The sequence below is a fragment of the Bombus fervidus genome, chromosome 13 (assembly GCF_041682495.2).
Source record: "Bombus fervidus isolate BK054 chromosome 13, iyBomFerv1, whole genome shotgun sequence".
Taxonomy (NCBI): domain Eukaryota; kingdom Metazoa; phylum Arthropoda; class Insecta; order Hymenoptera; family Apidae; genus Bombus; species Bombus fervidus.
In genome coordinates this window covers 2,293,433-2,311,518 of record NC_091529.1, presented here as the reverse complement: position 1 = coordinate 2,311,518, position 18,086 = coordinate 2,293,433, and the positions used below count along the sequence as shown (strand labels likewise).

The following is an 18,086-nucleotide window of genomic DNA, read 5'->3' as shown; positions in this document are numbered from 1 at the left end:
ATGTTATAAGGATCGTGAATAAAAAATAGGAGAAGTTATAGGAATCTTTGAGAAATTTATATGAAATCTCCTTATTATCTTTATTAACTCACTCTCTACATAACCACAAACGCCTTGGGTGATATAGCTTTTCTGCAACGATCGACGTATAAAATGTCCAAATTTTCAAAGAATGGATATGTTAACAATATTCGTATCATATATGAGTTACTGAGAAGCTATACTGATACTGCTGAACCTGACACTGAATCCTATTTCCTGAAAATTTATTAGTTCTGGTGTTAACGATAAACATTTAATTGTCGAAACATCAATTGATTGACTTCAATGGGGTTAATCAATTGACTTCTGCCTTGTTCTCTCCCCCGGTCTTTCTAAATGGTTAGTTCTACGCTCCCAATAAATTCCAATCCAACTAATCCAAAGCCAAAACCAATTCCACTAATCTGCCTTTTCATATAATTCCCTGTTTCCTCCAAAAGCGCGCAAAAATGAGATTCCAAAACCACCGAAGAAAGTACGAAGAATTTTGCTGAAGGAGTAGCTCCATAATCTCGAAGATGAAATCACTCGTTCATCCGGGCGTGTTCATTTTTCCCAGCTCGTGGAACGAGGACTAATTAAAGACGAAGGGAAATTTCGTCGGCGGCTCGAACGAGACTCGCTGGATCGTCGTCTTCGTCTTCTATATTGGCTCGTAAGGGTGGCTCTTATAAAGCGGAGCAATTATCCGGGTAAAATACTCTCCGAAATTTCCGTGATAAATTTCAGGCTGTAATAAGGGTGAGTCGCAAGTCATTTGGCCGGGCTCACGAAGAGGGTGGGTTATCGGAGCTTCAATAGAAATTCTTTCCAACCCCCACCGTCGCACCGCTTCGCCGTGGAAGCTCGCGCGCGCGCGCAACATCGTTTAATTTAAACATTTGTCGCTGATCTCATTCGATCTGTGTCTCCAGTTTCTTCCAGTTGAAAGCTAATAATTACCAGTTCTGAACATAGTGGAGACAGGGTAAGAACTTGCAAAAGGGTGAGTTTGCTAATATCGTTGCCTTGGTAAGTGGATACGGATGCAAAAGCTGGGTTGTTGAGTTGTTATCGAAATTAAAATGTACAGTCGTGAAATTGTACAGCGAAAGCGTTTAGGGTGTAACAGAGTAATTTTCCTACCCTTTGGTGAAGGAATTAAGGATTTTACGATATTGTGTTTTGTAGAACAGTTCTGGAGAATTTGTATCTTATTCGTTAGATTTTACACACTTCGATGAGAAATTATGGAGTACCTCTGGCTAACGATTTTTATTATTTATTGGAAAGTGGATTGATTGGGTTATAGAAAAAGTGAGTTTGAATTAAGAATTGTGGAATAGAATAAATACTAATACTAGAAAACGTTTTAGAAATTTAATTTTGGAGATGGTTATGGTTTTGTTGCCTTTCGTTAGAGAAATTTAGAATATTACAAAATTATACGTCATAACAGAGATTTAAGATTTAAAGATAAACATATAGAATTCTATAACGCAATTTTTAGAGATATAATTGATTCTTTAAATTTCTTAGATTTTATTTGAGTTGAGGTATTCCTTAATAGAAATGTCTATTATTGATGGAAAAATAAATTAGATTCCAAAGAAGGCTAAGAATCTTCCGATAGATGAAATTTATAAAATAATATGTATTTGAACTACCATGATCGACGTAATGTGTGATGAGTATGCTTGTAATTAGGAATGCGCTTAACGTTCAGTTTTATGGCGCTTCTTGAGCAACTCAAATGGGTGAACGCGAACTTAGCGTCATCGGGAAATATACGATGCAATTACGCGCGGATTTCTAAAATATGCAAGACACGGCCGAAGTAAATTTCGGATTTATCGCTCAATCTCAACTTCATAATGGCTCCGTGTAACTTTTCGTGGGGGCCGAACTCTTCGTCCATTAAAACGAAATTTATTATTCCGTTTGTAAAAAGCGTAACTTAAAAATCCTTAAATCGTTACGATATTGGCTAAATTATTGAAAAATTACAGAATATTTCGTGTCATGCTTAAGCTTGCAATTAATACGGGAATAATTTTCTTATATTTTATGCAACGAAAATCAGTCAATTTTAATACTAATAGAACGTTACAATTTAACTATTACGGTAACCAATAATGCACTATCACTATGTTAGTAATATTCCGCTTCTATAAATAGAATATTTAAAATAATATCCCATAGTCGTAATTTTTTAATATTGTAATGTATCGTAATATTTATATTCATATATATGCCGAAATAAATAAATACCGAAAAATTGTATACAGAATGAAAATTTCTATAAAAATAATGGTAATTAAAAATGACTTTCCAGAAAACTTTTCGATTCCTTTGTTTGTCGTCGCCCACGTGATAGTTACTATTGTTAGGATTTCCTATATATGTAAATACTTAATTACTTGTATATGGAATCATATGTGTGCTAACTGTTAAACTATGATCTGACATATCAGTAATTATGACGTATTTGGTAACGAGGTAAAACGGAGGTAATAAAATAATGACGGAGGAGAGAAAAGTCAAGACGACATAAAACATTATCGTAATTAAGCTTTTGCTCTTGAACTTAAGCTCCTTAGAGGTTTTCGGAGGCACTGAAATTCCCGCATACCCGTCAACGTCTAATGAGGGGATTGCGGATGAAGATTCAGGCTGGAAAGGAGCAATTAGGAAAACCGTGTTTGCTCTAGCTCTTGAAGGATCTGCGCACAATAGCAGCTTGATGATTTTCGATTATTCGCAAATAATATAACGACATTCTCGAATACAAACATAGTAGTAAAAATCAAATAAAAAATCTTTTGTTCGTTATTATATAGATCGTACAGTTTACAAAAACATGCTTTATAATAACGTGACGAATTACGTATTTAGCTACCTGTTTCTGTCGAGTAAAAATGAAAGCGATGGAAACTTTCAGCGATGAAATGGTTTTTTCAACCTAAGGTGACACAATTTTTATAGAATACGTCTACATTTATATTCACAATTTTAAAATCACAACGTTCACTTTTTCACCCCTTCGACTGAAAAATGGAAAAGAAAGAAACGAAAGACAGGAGAAATATAAATTGCGCATTGCCATAAAACAAAGCCGCCTAACTAAAATCATCCTCACCGAAATCAGCCGACTGAATCCTTCAGCATCGTCGACTATCTCAATCCTGTTCGTTGGAGGCAAGAAAGATCACCGGGACAAAATTAAACGACCTCATCATCATTAGAACGCGACCACCTAATTACCGGGAACGTCTTAGACGCGGATGACATCGTCGACGAGCACAGACAATCGAGCTACCGAGTAGAAGACGCGAGACAGCCTCTCATCCCTACAAAACCACCCTCCTCACCATCCTGTACCCAGTTGTGTCTGTGTGACGACCAAGTCAGAGAGGATGAGACGGATCTCTGTACACGGGGGTGAAAGCTTATTAATGAAGGTTGGTCGAGGGGGGCGGGGGTAAAAGGCCTAGAACAGCAGCTAGAGGAAGAACGAGTGTAACACGGGCCTTGAAAGCTGCTGCTCGAGCTTCTGCTGCTCGTGGCTGGATTGTTTGAGGTGGAGGGTGGAAAAAAAGTAACAGACTCCCGGCAAATAACCCCCACAATGTTCCTTGTAGGCGTGGTCTAACTGTATGGTGATGGCAGCGTTTGGCCAATCAGAATTCCCCGAACAACCCCGCCGTAGGCTAGCCTGGTCGAATGAAAAAATATTGACCGTGGCGAGGGGGTATTCTGCGGTCCATTTGGGGGTTGCGGAGGTGAAACACAACGTCGGACTGATTGCCAGGAAAGTGGCGAACGGGGTGCAGGGGAGTTGGATACCGCCGGGTGAATACCCCCCTCGTCACGTACGGGATCATTAGCCGGATATCCTTAGTCCTGCTCGCCAACCCTCTCTGATAGCGGTGATCCTCGTGCCTGACATCATTATCCTGGGACGCCGTTCAGCGCCAGCGCGGTGAGACCATCCTTCGAGGCCATCCCTCGTATCGTTCCAGTTCGGTTCCTCGTGTTTTGCCCTTCTCTTCCGTGTGTTTGCTGATACCGTGTTTCGCCACCTAACTCGTATAGTCTGAATCGTTTGCACTGTGATGTCGGTGCGACAAACACGGTTCTACGATCGAGTTGCATTTTTGTGACGTGATACTTCGACGACGTGGACGTGGTGATGGAAAAATTGTTCTGAATCTGCAGGACCGAGGTAGATTAAAAGTCTGGCATTAACGTTTAGAAACATGGACGATTCGTGGTACGGTTCGCCGTAATATCTGTGTCAAAGAAAGATATTGTTTGACATCAAAGTAGTTGGACTTGGAAAATTGATTTGTTGGATTTCGAGTTTTGAAGTTGAAAAGTGAGTTTGCAAATAGGAGTACTTTGGACGAGTATGGAGCCGAACGATCCGTCGGCAAGATTGACCGTCGAGGATTTGTCCGACTGCAGGAGCGATAGCAGTCACTCGGAGAGCCAATTGAGAGCCTTCCAGGACTACGAACGCATCAAGGAACTGAACCTATCTGTGGACAAGTCAAAGGAAGATCCTGCGATTGAACCTAAAGACTTTCATCTAGGGTTAGAACCTGGCAGAACCTCTATTCGTTCGTCCTTCGACGAATTTGAAAATAATAGTAGGAACCTTCCACTATCACTGAACAAAGGCAAGGAGTTTGGTTATATTGCCGGTAGTTTAAACGAGATGGCCTATCCCTTGGACAGATCTAGTGAAAATGACGAGTCTCTGGAAACGACTAACCTGTGCAGGACCAAGAATCCGACGGCCAAGGATTTGTTGTTCAATCTTCGCGAGAACCGGCACAAAAATGCTCACGCAACGTTGTCTCTCGATAGGTACGGCAAGGATTTGAATTTTGCTGTGTCAGAGAAGGATATCAAGGATTTTGGATTGCTGAAGAATTACAGTCTGGATCGGATGAAGGAGTTTAATTTGTCGTTGGATAGAATGAGGGATAGCCACATTGGGAATTTTGCTCTGGAGAGACTTCGAGGGGGAGCTGGATTGCTGGAAAATCCACCGATATTAGAGCATAATGAGTTGAAAAGTATGCAGATGCAACCGAGGAACCAGGATTTGGAAGCTATCGCGTTGGAACGTATGAGAAGATCGCACTTGTTGGGGGCCAATCTCTCGGCACAAAATTTGTCCACGCAGATACCACATCCGCATTCTATCACACAGATGCAGCACTCGCAGCAGCAACAGCAACAACAGGCTAAGTCGTTTACTATCGACGCGATTCTTGGCTTGAGGAATAATCCCAGGGAAAAACGGAGTCAGCAGCAACAATACAGAAAGCATCAAGGTATTTGAAATGACGTTTTTGATGGTTTTTTGAGATAGTTGCATGTTGCATGAGTTTCATGACGGGAGAATCGTAGGAATTTTAAGTGAAATTATTGAATGAGTTCTAGTCATTCGAAGTTTGATTCTTGTATGCTCCTGATCTTTTTAAAGTTTCGAAATTTAGGATTTTCATCATTTTCATTGAATCGTGAAGCTCCAAATCTGATAGTTGAATTTTGATCATATTATTAAGTACAATAATCCTAATTTGTAGAGTGTAGAGGTGTAGTTTTAGGTTCATTGTATATAATTACATAAAAATAAATCGTAGATTATTTAATAGCATATCAAAATTAATTGTCAAAGATATTGTCACACTACAACGCGTTTACTATATTTGTTTGTTTATTTAATTAGAAATTCAATTATTAACTGTCAGCGCAGGTATGTTATGAAAATTAATTAAAATAGTCAGAACTGAAGAGTGATTCAATTATGTATACAAATCTTTGGTAAATTATTACTGAAACAGCTTCTTGTAAATTAGTTATATCAAACTTCAGGTGTATTTTCGCTAAAAACAAATGCAAATAGCGTGACGATAGCTGTGGTGAAAATCTTGCTGTCAATCGTGCTCATGATCTGCAAAATTCTCGTTAACCTGAGAAAGAATCGAGGAATATCACAAATTTTGATAATTTCTCAAGCAAATCAACATTGTAGCATCTCGAAACCTTTCCCATCGTATTACTAGGAAAATATCATCGTATTTTAAAAAGTATCTGTTTATCCTATTGACAAATAGTATAAAATTCTCGTTAGTTAATAGATAGTTAGCAATTATTATTCGATCGCTGCCCATCGTCTTCCATCATCAAATATATATTTTTTCAATTTAACATTCTAATTTGAAATTAAATTAATATACACAAAATACAAATTACCAATAAATAAATAATACTAATAAATTTTATAACAAGCTAGAATTCACCTATGGCATTGATGTAGATATTATAAAATATACATAGATTATCGTACAAGGAAAGTTTCATTGCATGAATACTTACATAATTACAGTACTACATTTCTTTACGGTTAGAATATCACGAATAATAAACATAATCAGTGGCACAAAGTACAATATTTGAAAACAAACTATCCAAATTCACATCCTTCCATTAATTACAAAGAATCCTAAACTAAAAGATTTTAAAAATTCCAAAGCAAAGCTTGCAATTCTCTGTTTTAAAATGTCCTTAAAATAGCAGCTCCCGAATGTGTTAAAGAAAATAACATAAATTCAATTGCTAAAATTGAATTCAATCACCTCAGTTTCCAAATATAACGCGTATCGCTCTCCACATAAAAAAAATTGAATCATCGACCAGAAAAATATCACGAAGAAATTTTACCACCCCGAGTTGTGTTAATCTCAAAGAAGTGATCAGTCTCTAAATATCACGCACCTGGCCCTCCAAGAAAAGAAACAAAATAAAAAAAAATCATATATTCAGAAAGGATTACTTTGTTTCTACATAAAAAATCGAATCGTAGGTCAGGAAGGCGGGACGAAGAACGGCGGTTCAAGCTCGTGCTCCGGCGGCGGCGGCAAGCTGAAGAGGGTGCGTACGATCTTCACTGCGGAACAGCTGGAACGGTTGGAGGGAGAATTCGCGCGACAACAGTACATGGTCGGACCAGAAAGGTTGTACCTGGCGCACGCACTCAGGCTGACCGAGGCCCAGGTGAAGGTGTGGTTCCAAAACCGACGCATCAAGTGGAGGAAACATCATCACGAGCAACAGAGCCAAAGGGTGCACGAGTTTCAACGGTCGCTGAACTCTTCGCTGGAACACGAGGACAGTAACGAGACCGACAAATGGTGAAAAGAAACCGCGTTCCTCGATCGAGAAGCACCACTTCGTTTCTTCGTTTCCCCCCTGCTTCTTCCGTTTTCCGATCTTAGAAATATTCAACTGCTCGCGTTCGAGGAGGGCTTGATCGACGGCCAAGGACGATTCTCTCGCGGCTTCGACGCGCTTTGACCATTTTTCAAAAGGATTCCGAATACGTTCGATCGTATTTCCAAATAAGTGTTCCTTCGTTTCCAACTCCCTCGGATGAGTCTCTGATTCTTGCGAAGACTTTGAGGTCGGTCCTTTTGAGGTTAGATTGATTTCGTGTGGAACATGAAGAGAAAGGTTGCAGCAACGTAGAACGTTGATAGTCTCGTGGAGGAAGTTGTAGATCTTGAGGATATTAAACTGGAAATCAGATTCGTGCGGTTTTGAACGAAGGTTTAACAAAGATAAACTCAATGTTGCGATTGATGTAATCGGAGGAGGAAACGATTCGTTTACTGTTGAATATTGAGATCTTGGATGGATTTTCAATGAAGATTTTGAAGGATTCGTGAGCCTTGTTGGAAAGGAAGATAGGATTGGTTCATTCATTTTACTGTTCGATGTTTGGTGTTGTATCGACACCATTGCGCTATGAGGGAATAAAAGACACGATTTTTTAAACGAAATATGTAAATTACCGTCTAATAAGTGTAGAAGTGAAAGGATTACTGTTCCACGATTTTTTCCCGGACGCTGTGGACGAACGACGAAATTTAACGATGAAACAAGTAGAAAATTACAAGTCAAAATGCATTCACTCGCATCTTGACGCGAGGGATCTCCCTGATTCGTGCTGGAGGCATACGCAGAAGAGGAGTCAATCTTTTCCGATTAATAAAATTAGCAAGTGAGTATTTGAACGTTTAATCAATTTTTCTTTGAGATTTCTAGGAAAATTTGAAAATGTAATTCTTCTAAGCCCCATCTTTAAAATTACACGTATTATTTAATAGAATGTTACTATTTTATAAAGAATATAAAAAATAGAGGAAATAGAAAAAGAGTCGTAATTAAATAGTTAATAAAAATAAAACGTATCTTTTATATAAATGATTTATGGAAGATTTCTATGGTTTATGATATTCTTATGGTTTATATATTCTATGAATAACGTATTCATTCAACGAGTTTCAAAGATTTCGCTTAACTCTTGGATACTATAATATTATAAAACTGTATTTCCCCTTTATTTTTATTTTAGCTATTCCAATATTCCAATCTTAACTTATTTAAACTTGGTTTTTATATTAATAAAGTGATATCTTCTCTAATTTTTCGCTTACTTTTTATGGTCATAGTACAACAATATTCCATATTATACAGGTTTAATGAAATTGTGTGTAGGTGTACTATTACACAGGGTCAAAGAATTCTATTCCTAAAGCGATTTAAACATAACTTTCGCCAGAAGCTAGAAAAAACACTTTCTCATGGGAATCTTCTTAAGGAATCCGGAATCGACCACGAACTACTATTCCTCGTCGACTTCTTACAAGCCACAGAAGAGTCACGTATGTTCCAGTCCGACGTACCCGAAGAACACGTCGCTTCACAGTACCGACGCACCGCATATCCGGACTCGTTCTAAACCCAACCGAGATAAACATTCCTCGAGTTATTCCTCGAAATTTTCATCGAAGGGGAAGACCCATTATGACAATGAGCTGGGAGATATCGAGAAATTGAAATTTACCGACGAAGGATTAGATCTTATAGAAGGCCATATAGTAGAAGACGTTGAAGAGGAAGTTACAGGTTTATTTTATTTTAGTTTGAAATTCTTTAAGTTAGATTATATATGTGTGTATTTATAATCCGATACAATAACATACTATAATTTTCATGGTGCTATGAAATACAACACATGGAAAGAGAGAGAGAGAAAGAGAGAGAGAGTTTATAAAACTTGGAATTTTTCGTGGCAGAGGACGATCGCGAAGTGCCAGCTGAATTCTTGGACAAGGATTACGAGGAACAAGAAGCGGACGATGAAATAGACGATGAGTCTGACGGATCACCGCAGACTCATAGATCTCCGAGAGGAGGTAAAACAGAGGCATTGCTGAGACAACAGCGATGGGGAAACGTAGAGCAGCAGCCAGATACGCGAAAAATTCGTTACCAGCAACATGTGGCTATGATACACAATCATCCTTCATCCCCCAGGTAAGATCGGAAATTCTTTGAAAATGTTTCGATCTTAAGGAGGTTGACACTTCCGTATTATTTTACTTACTAATTTGATAGCCTTTGATTCTTACAATCATCGTCTGTTTTCATAATTTTACATTAAACACTTCCATAAACATATGTACGCATAATCAAAGCTGTCACTTTGAAGTTTTAGTTGAAAACATCGTCTTCGCACTATTCGAATGAATTTAGTACGTTTTTGAAGTATGATATATACCAGATTTTCAAAGCATATTATATTGCTCATAAATTATATTTATATACACACAATTTAAACCCTACACACATAACAATAAAATTAGACATTCTTCTAACAATAAATTCAAACCATTGGAAGAAGAATATCACTGTTAAGAATCGACCCATAGTGTTCAAATTATTTGATGAACGGGACTCGTTTCATTTATGAAACAAGTTAAAGATCTTCGATTCAAAATGGAAGATCGTTATTTTGAAACGTAGTTCCGGTTAGGTACTACCGCAACGTAGCTGAGCACGAGGTACCCGAGCCCTTATCAGAAGAAGACTTCGTCCGAACGTCGCTGAAAAGTCCGCCGAGGCGGCAACCTGCGAACTATCGTCAATGGTCGTCATCGAGAAACGAACCTGATCGATATGACGACGCGACGACGTTGATCCATTCGACTCGACGAGCCCGTACTAAACCGGATGTGGATCGGCTGATAGAGTCGGAGTTGAACAGAACGAGAAGGTGCAATCGTTGTGGTAACCTGTCGAGCAAAAAGAACGAACCGCCTCTGAAGAATAGCTGCAGATTCGACGATTGCGCGAATATTCCTATCAAGGGACCAATAGGTAAGATTCTGTATTTAACTCTGTTGTTTGATACTGCATCTTTATACTTTGGAATTTTGGGCATTGTATTTTGTATTTCATTATACCGTGTCACGGAATATATGGATCATACTGAAAGTTTTTGCGAAGATATAAATAGACTGCAGGTTTTTGCGCATTTATACGAAATCTTAAATTGCAAAATTGCGCGAGAAAATATTTGACAGGTGAAATATTTTTGTGTAGAATCTGTACTTCTTAAATTATATTTTCAAAAATATGAATTTGCATAAAAATACACTGTCTAGTATATGCATAAATGAAACAATGTAAGATTTTGATTCTAATTAAACTTTGTAATACTTACATTAATGAACAGACATAGTAAACTATAAAATAGAAACAATAAAATACTCGTCTCAAGCAAGTTTCTTAACCGATTACCATTTCTTCTTTCAAATGTTCAGGCGACGAGCCCGAGAACCACGAGCAAACATTCTGCGGCCGCTGCAACGTGAGGTACAACTCCAAGGATCCCTGCGGTGCCACTGACATCCCGTCGCCCTTATATACCATGAAATCGCGCAGATCCCGCGAAGTAAAATCTCCAACTATCTACGAGGTGCCAGAGCAAAGCCAGGACAAGCTCTCGACCGACTATCCGCGATCCTTATCGAGATACCAAAGAAAAATTACGGACGCGTACACGGAAAAATTGAAACGGTCGTTGCACACTTCTCACGGTACTGCGCGTACATCTTTTCGACACGTCGAATAAAATTGTTTTTTTGACTCTTCGGGAGATCAAAGAAGAAGAACAACGAACCGAGAAGATTGTAAAAGCGTTGGACTCGAGAAAAAAATATCGAATCGAATCGTGTGAAAAGAATTCAATCATTGAAGCAATCCCACGAACATTCTAGTAACATTTCAGGATCGAAAATCCTTTCCCTCGTTTCCATGCAATTCTCGCGACTATTTTCGTATAAGGAATTCGTCCCTGTATTGCTGTTTAAGGATGTGTGTGTCGAACAAGGTAGAAACAAAGTCCATTTCGTTGCAACTCATCAACGTGAGAGACTCGATCCACGAGAGCAACGGAAAGGCCATCGTAGAGCAAAGAATAAAAAAAAAAAAAAGAAAAAAAAAGAAAAGAATCGCTCCTATTCGATCGTTTCCCTTCTACTGGTTGTGTAATATATATTTTTGTAACTGTCCTCTCGGGTCTTGTAGATGTTACACTGTACGTATTGTCCGAGGCTAACGCTAGTTGCACGATGTACATACGCATTAGGTGAAATCGATTAGAGTTTAAACGTGACCGTCAGAAAAAGAAATCTTTTGCTTCACGTCTTCGGTGTTCGACGATCTTCTAAATGGTAATATCACCGTTCCCCTCGGCACGAAATCGACTGTATATACAAGACACCTACGATTTCGATTACGATTTCTGTGTACACATGTACGCGTACATGTTCGCAAGAAGAATAAATCCTCGAATCTGTGCACCGAGCCCAGTCTACTTTATCTCGTCCTCATATTATTTCTTATTGTTGCGATTGATTTTTGAAATATTATTAGATGAGAAAATTGTTTGACAGAAGAGGGAAGATGGTAGAAAGAATCGGAGGAAAATATTTCGTACCTCTTAGATTGATTTTTATGTCTCTCCTAGGGAGAAGAATAATTTGGTGAAAGTGGAAGCACGTTGGGAAGAGTTGGAGACAAAGGTAATGGATGAATAATGATTCTGCGATATGGAAGTATCCAGCAGTGTATTTCAATGTCATTTCCAAGTTTTTCGAAAATAACACGTTCGAAAATAACAAATTTTGAAAATTAAATATATAACGTTTATATTTCTTAAGGAAAATTCAAGGATTGGAACACGCAAGGTTGATTTGGAGAACAACAATTTTTAAAAACTATTTCTTACAAAAGGTTCGAAAATTAAATGGGAAAATCTGTTGTTTTATGAAACATAATTCACGTTTCTTCCAAAATTAGTGAAATTCAATATAAAATAATAAAATAGATCAATACAAAAAATTAATCAAACTTTAAAAAACACGATTTAAAAGTAAAAAAACAATAAAATACAGAGAAGAATCCTAGAAAAATCTGAAAACATCACAAGAACAAATTTTTTAGAAACTCTGTCCGACTCAAACTTTCTAACTCATCACAAAATATAATTAAGATTCAAAATGCAAAACATTACAAAATCTAATCCAAACAAAAAATCCATAAAATTATTCATCAAATTTCAAAGATTAAAATTTTAATATGTACTCTCAGAACCAAAAATAAACCGGAAACAGACTGGTTTCCCGGTTAAGAACAAACCCTGGAAGAACTTCCTCCAAATCGTCTTTTTCCGTGTAGCAATTGGTACTAATTAATTAGCGGCGTGTCTTACGTTCTTTCCGTAATTTTATTCGCGAAGGTACGGGCAGGGTGCAGCTTTTTGTCGAACCACAAAGGCGGCTGCTTTCGCCGGAGCTTTTGTTTAAATATTAATAACGCGGGGAAACTCTGTCGCTCTCTGACCGCGAGCGGAAGACCGTGCTTTGTTCAATTAAACTTAATATCTTTATTATATCGGAGCGTCGAAAGCGGATATTATTTATTGCGGCGAAAGTCGGGAAAACGGGTCGCCGTGGGATGAGGAAGCTAGCTTTCCCTTCGAAACCGGGGTTCTGTTGTTTTTCGTTTCGGCGGAAATTGGTGGGGAATTAAATCCTGTATATAATTTCAGATTTATATGAGGGTTTGGAAGAAGTATGCAATCGCTGTATTGCCATGTTCATTTAACTACGCTATTATCTTAGAATTTCTATATCTCAATCTCGCTCTCAACAGTTGTTATTAACAAATCAATATATATTATATTTTTCATTCGTACAATGTTTTGTATTTATTCTAATATTTTTTATATAAGGAGGACTGTAGTGTATTTGGATTCATTTCAATCATTTGGATTTCAACTATTTGAATTTTTATCATGTCTAGGAATAGATACATTATTTGAACTGTGGTTAATCTAAAGTAGGATTCAAAAACATTTTTAAAAACATTCGTTTCTACCTTTATAATTAATTACTATGTATATAGACGTCACATGTAATCTTATATTCGTCTACCTTTATTTTAATCTAATTCCGAAAGAACTTTTCGATAACAGTAATCGAAACAATAATCCACTACGAAAAATTGCTCAAAATAAGATTTTTTCTCTCTGCCTTTCCTGATTCTAAATTCCACGGAGCTAAGTGGCGTAAGCAAATCGAACGTCAGCCAACGTGAAACGGGCAGAAAATTGTAATCGTCGCGAGATATCCGCGCGTCCATCCGGCAACGAAATTCCGTGATGGAAAAATCTGACGCGGATGACGTCGGTAACTAATATTCGCTCGTTACGTGCAGCCCTTTTGTCGACGTGATAAATTAGCCGTCGACCCATGTCAAAGGGCCACAAAGAAAGCAAACCTTCGATGGAGAATCATACGAACTTCGCTATCAAGCTGGAAGCATCAGTGATATCGATCGGGAATGAAAGATGCCCCACTGTCTAATCTGTTTGTCAAATCGGCCTCCGTTCGATGCAACGTTTGCCTCCATTAGACAATAATCGCGTTAATAGAGTCGTGACTAACGTTAATTCCTTCGGCTCGATGTTTCGGTTCGTTTGTGCAGGTGGTAAGCCGATATGGAAGTAAGCAATTTCGTTCTTGAAGCGCGAACGACTAGAATTGTTTTAAATTTGCTCCGTTGAAACAAATACACATTAAACGATAGTAAAAATATCGCATTTAGGAAATAGGTCACGCTAAAGAGATTGGAAGTAAAAAATGTGAAAAATGCGATGCTGTCTCTGTAATAGTAGAATCATACAGCAAAATCTTCATTCATGAAATCTCCAATTTTTATAATATGAATTGAATCTAATAACTCTAATCTAAAATAAAGGAGGTGAAATAATATACAATGTAAGTATATATCAGAAATAAAGATTCTTAATATAAAGAACAAGATTGTATAAAGAACAACGATTGTCAATTTTTGTTTACTCTCATCTGCACTTTCATTTTGGATGTACTTGGAAATTTCCTTAAGAGGTAGGAAAAATTCTACCAGCATTTTCTACCGTATGTTTTACCTAATTATTCTTTTTACTCTGTTATTTTAACTTTTCCATTTCTTGATCGCCTTCCACTTAAACTGTATAATTCAACAGTAACGTAGAATTTTCTTTGTCCACAGAAACTACAAGATATCAACAAAAATCAAATTACTCTACATATTAATCCACCCTAATATCTCTTATCCCTTATTTCAAGATACTAAAAGTGTATTAAGAAAGTCATCTTCTAATCAGACAATAAAACCTGCAGAAACACCATCAAACCATTCTATTATCTATATCGAACTCAGTTGAATCGAACCGTTGAATCGAACCGTATCCCAGTTGCAGTATAAGTAAGATTATTTCGCGGGAAGGAATCACGACGCGGTAGAAATTCGCCGCGCGAGAAAGCAACAAAGAGGGAGAGAAAAGAGCGGCAGAGGTGATAAGCCTCGATATCTCGAGCTACACCCCCTACGCGAGATGTAAGCTCCGCCTATCCCTGGGGTTACACCGGTACTTCCAAGAACCCCCTGGGACCCTCCACCCCCGTGCAGAGGGGGTAACCCAACCCCCGGTGTTCCATCGTCGTTGGCATCCGCGGCATTCCAATTAGCTCGCGAATCAAAAGAGCCCCACTGCCTTTGTGGGGTCTCACCCCCTATCCCCTGGTAAACTGTCTCCTTCCCTCTTCCACCCCCGCCAGGTTAACCGTCGCTTCTCTTTCCGGCCGCCTCGTATCGCTCTTCCTCTTTCTCGCGATCGTTCCTTTCTTCTTCCTGCTTTCCGGCTGGTTACTGCCCGGAATCTGTCTCTGTTTCACACACGCGTATACCTACGATGTACATACATACACGTAGAAGCTGCATATGCTTTTTTCCCCTTGGTTTTTATGCCACGATACATGCTGCGATTCTGTCCTTCGTTTCGATAGAATTTTTTGAAGAAAGCGGTGTTTGATTCGGGTTCCTAGGAGAAATAGTCAAGGTACTTTGAAGCAATGATGCTTCATTCTAATGTCCCATTCTAACTTCAAATAAAGCATTTAAAAATCTGTTTCACAAAGCTAGATAAACAAATACCGAAAAATCATTCGTCGGTATAATGATTGAATCGAGCGGTGCTCGAACTCTACCCCATCAAGCCTGATAAAATTACAAATATTTGATCACGATTGGCCGGTGCTCGTGGCCGATTAAAAAATCTATATTTAATAACGCGCGGCCGGGCTTTGACATAATTCCGCCGTTACATCGATCTCTACCGGCCCGGTTTTCAATCATTCTCTGTCGCTCGAGGACGCTCGTTCATGGCGCGGCAATTAGCGAAAAAATACCATGTAGGTAATAATTCCGCGTATCCACCGCAGAGGACGATGAAAAAGAGTTTTGTTCACTCGAACGTTGAAATCCTTAGCGAGCGTGGATTTTAATCTCGAATTCGTTCCGTAGGTACACCGAGAGCCGCGTTCTCCAAAAAAGAACGTTGGCTAGAGTGGGTTGGAAGATACCAAAAGGGAGAGAGACAAAAAAAAGAATGTCGCACGGATTTATGGAAATCGGACAATGTACGTACGTGTTCGTGTTTTGTGGGTGTGTGATGCACATTTACGAAACACCAGGCCGATTTTAATATCCGCGAATGATAAACAAAGTGGTATCTAACGAAGTGGATAGAGGCGCGCCGTAATAAAATTTGTGTTGCCGCTTCGTCGCGGCCGGCCGCGGGGAAACGTCACGAGCGGTTTCCTCCGATTTCAATTAGCCTTGGCGACCCTCGCCCTGTTCTCCCTCTCCCTCTCTCTCTCTCTCTCTCTCTCTCTCTCTGCGTATGTATGTGTGTTTGTGTGCATAAGTGCGTGTGCATGCAGATCCCGTTTTCAGGAGAGCAACGAGTTGGTCGGCCAAACAGGGGGATGATTTTTTTCGGTATTCGTTTATTCTTTGATTTGACAAGGGAGACTGATGTCGCGTACACTTTGATGAGATTTCCTGGGAAGAAACGTACTGTGAATAGCTGGTTGCTGTTGTAGACATATTTGGCTTTTATTTGTATAAAGAATATTGATAGTAAGAAATACGATTTGTAAGTTTGGATGAGAGAGGGTAAGGTATTCCGAGTTTGGCTATTGTTTTTAGCGGAAATTTGTAGAGATTTAGGTTTTGTTTAAATTGATGGCAATTGTTCGGTACGAATATTGATGACAAGAGACACGATTTTTACTTTTGAATGGAAAAAGAGATGTTATTGTATGTTCAACTTTTATCGTTAGTGTTACCGGAAGTTTCTCCGCACCTTTCAGTGACTTGTTATCTTAAGTCTTTCACTACGATAGTCTAGATAGATAGGTAGAGGGATAATTACAATTTTTATTAAAAAAAAAGAAAAAGAGACAGAGACAGAGACAGAGACAGAGAGAGAGAGAGAGAGAGAGAAATTGAAAAATTATTTCTGAAAAATACATAAATTAAATAGTTAAGAAGATATAGCAATTGACCAAATTCCCATGTCTTAAAATTTTCAAAGCATCAGACAATTCTACTCCGCACGTTAAATCTTTTCCTTCGAATATTAAGATAAAACGATAAAGAAACTGACTTTAGGTGAATCATTTCCTTCGCCTTTTGTATCTGTACATTGTCAAAGGGAAATTTCAGAGATACTTAACCGTACCCTTTTTGATATATCGTCCTACGTAATATCGTGAGAGATACGGGTCCCTAATATTTCGTTTATTACGAATTTTTCAAAGAGCAAAGGGAATAATTGCAGTGGTGCGTAGGAGGCTGCGATCGCGGGATATGTCGGCACGATCAAAGAACATTCCTCTGCGCGAAACATACCGACAAGCCGCGTTAGATTCATATCGAACCGTAACTGAATCTATAATTGGCATAAGCAATCAACCATTCGATTCGCTTTGTACGTCGAATATTTCTTTATCTTGCTATATTTGATAAAATCTTGATATTGTTTCATAATTCTCTAAATGTCTTTCAGCGACTGTTAATAATTTGTAATAGAAGTCAAGTGTTTCGGATACATACCCATGTATTAATCCGAAAGTAATTTGGATATTTAATGCAATTGAATGAAAAGATTTTTATATTTGTTATATTTCAAATATTTCTAATTAGAAATGAAAGAACCGAAATGCATTATTATTAATGTATTGTACTATATCGATATTTCCAAATATTAAACGCCTGCTAGTAAATGGGATTAAATAAAAAACCTAATTCTCCTCTCCCTATTACTCATTCCAGCCTTAAACGCTTTTTCTAAAAGCAAACAGACGGTCGGTCACAAATTAATTGAATCAATTTACATCGAGGAGCAAAAAGAAGCAATTAGGTGGAATAAGAAGAAGACGCAGCATAAAATCCGCAAAGCAGAAGATTATTGCGCGTCGTTCAATGATTGTACAAGAGGCAACGGTGGCCTAGGTCGACCGGTCCAATTAACGTTGTAGATGCGATAACAAGTGGTCCCGCGTTTAATTTATCGTACAACGAAGCGACAAATTGCAATATTCTTCCGAGATTCGTCGTCCAGCGTCACCGAACAGCATGACCGATGCTCCTGTTATTAAGGGACGAGAAGCATACAAATATTTCCGTTACGATTAGTCGTCGTCGCCGTCCGACTGCACCTGCATCTCTGAAACCCGGCAACCATATATCATCACTTCGATCACGGGTCTCGCCACCGCACGAGGAGC

General features: G+C 38.4%; 2 protein-coding genes across 2 annotated transcripts; both read left to right on the top strand.

Annotated features, from left to right (window-relative positions):
• Positions 1 to 4,130: 4,130 nt before the first annotated feature.
• LOC139993711 (uncharacterized) lies at positions 4,131 to 7,241 on the top strand. Its single transcript, XM_072015685.1, has 2 exons — positions 4,131 to 5,366; positions 6,902 to 7,241. Exons 1-2 carry the CDS (start codon positions 4,433 to 4,435, stop codon positions 7,231 to 7,233), a joined length of 1,266 nt encoding a protein of 421 aa, XP_071871786.1. The 5' UTR covers positions 4,131 to 4,432; the 3' UTR covers positions 7,234 to 7,241.
• A 1-nt stretch (position 7,242) lies between these two features.
• Positions 7,243 to 11,869, top strand: LOC139993712 (uncharacterized). Its single transcript, XM_072015686.1, has 5 exons — positions 7,243 to 8,098; positions 8,699 to 9,006; positions 9,177 to 9,417; positions 9,917 to 10,260; positions 10,707 to 11,869. The coding sequence occupies exons 1-5, from the start codon at positions 7,971 to 7,973 to the stop codon at positions 11,015 to 11,017; spliced, it is 1,332 nt and encodes a 443-aa protein (XP_071871787.1). The 5' UTR covers positions 7,243 to 7,970; the 3' UTR covers positions 11,018 to 11,869.
• The last annotated feature ends 6,217 nt before the right edge of the window (positions 11,870 to 18,086 follow it).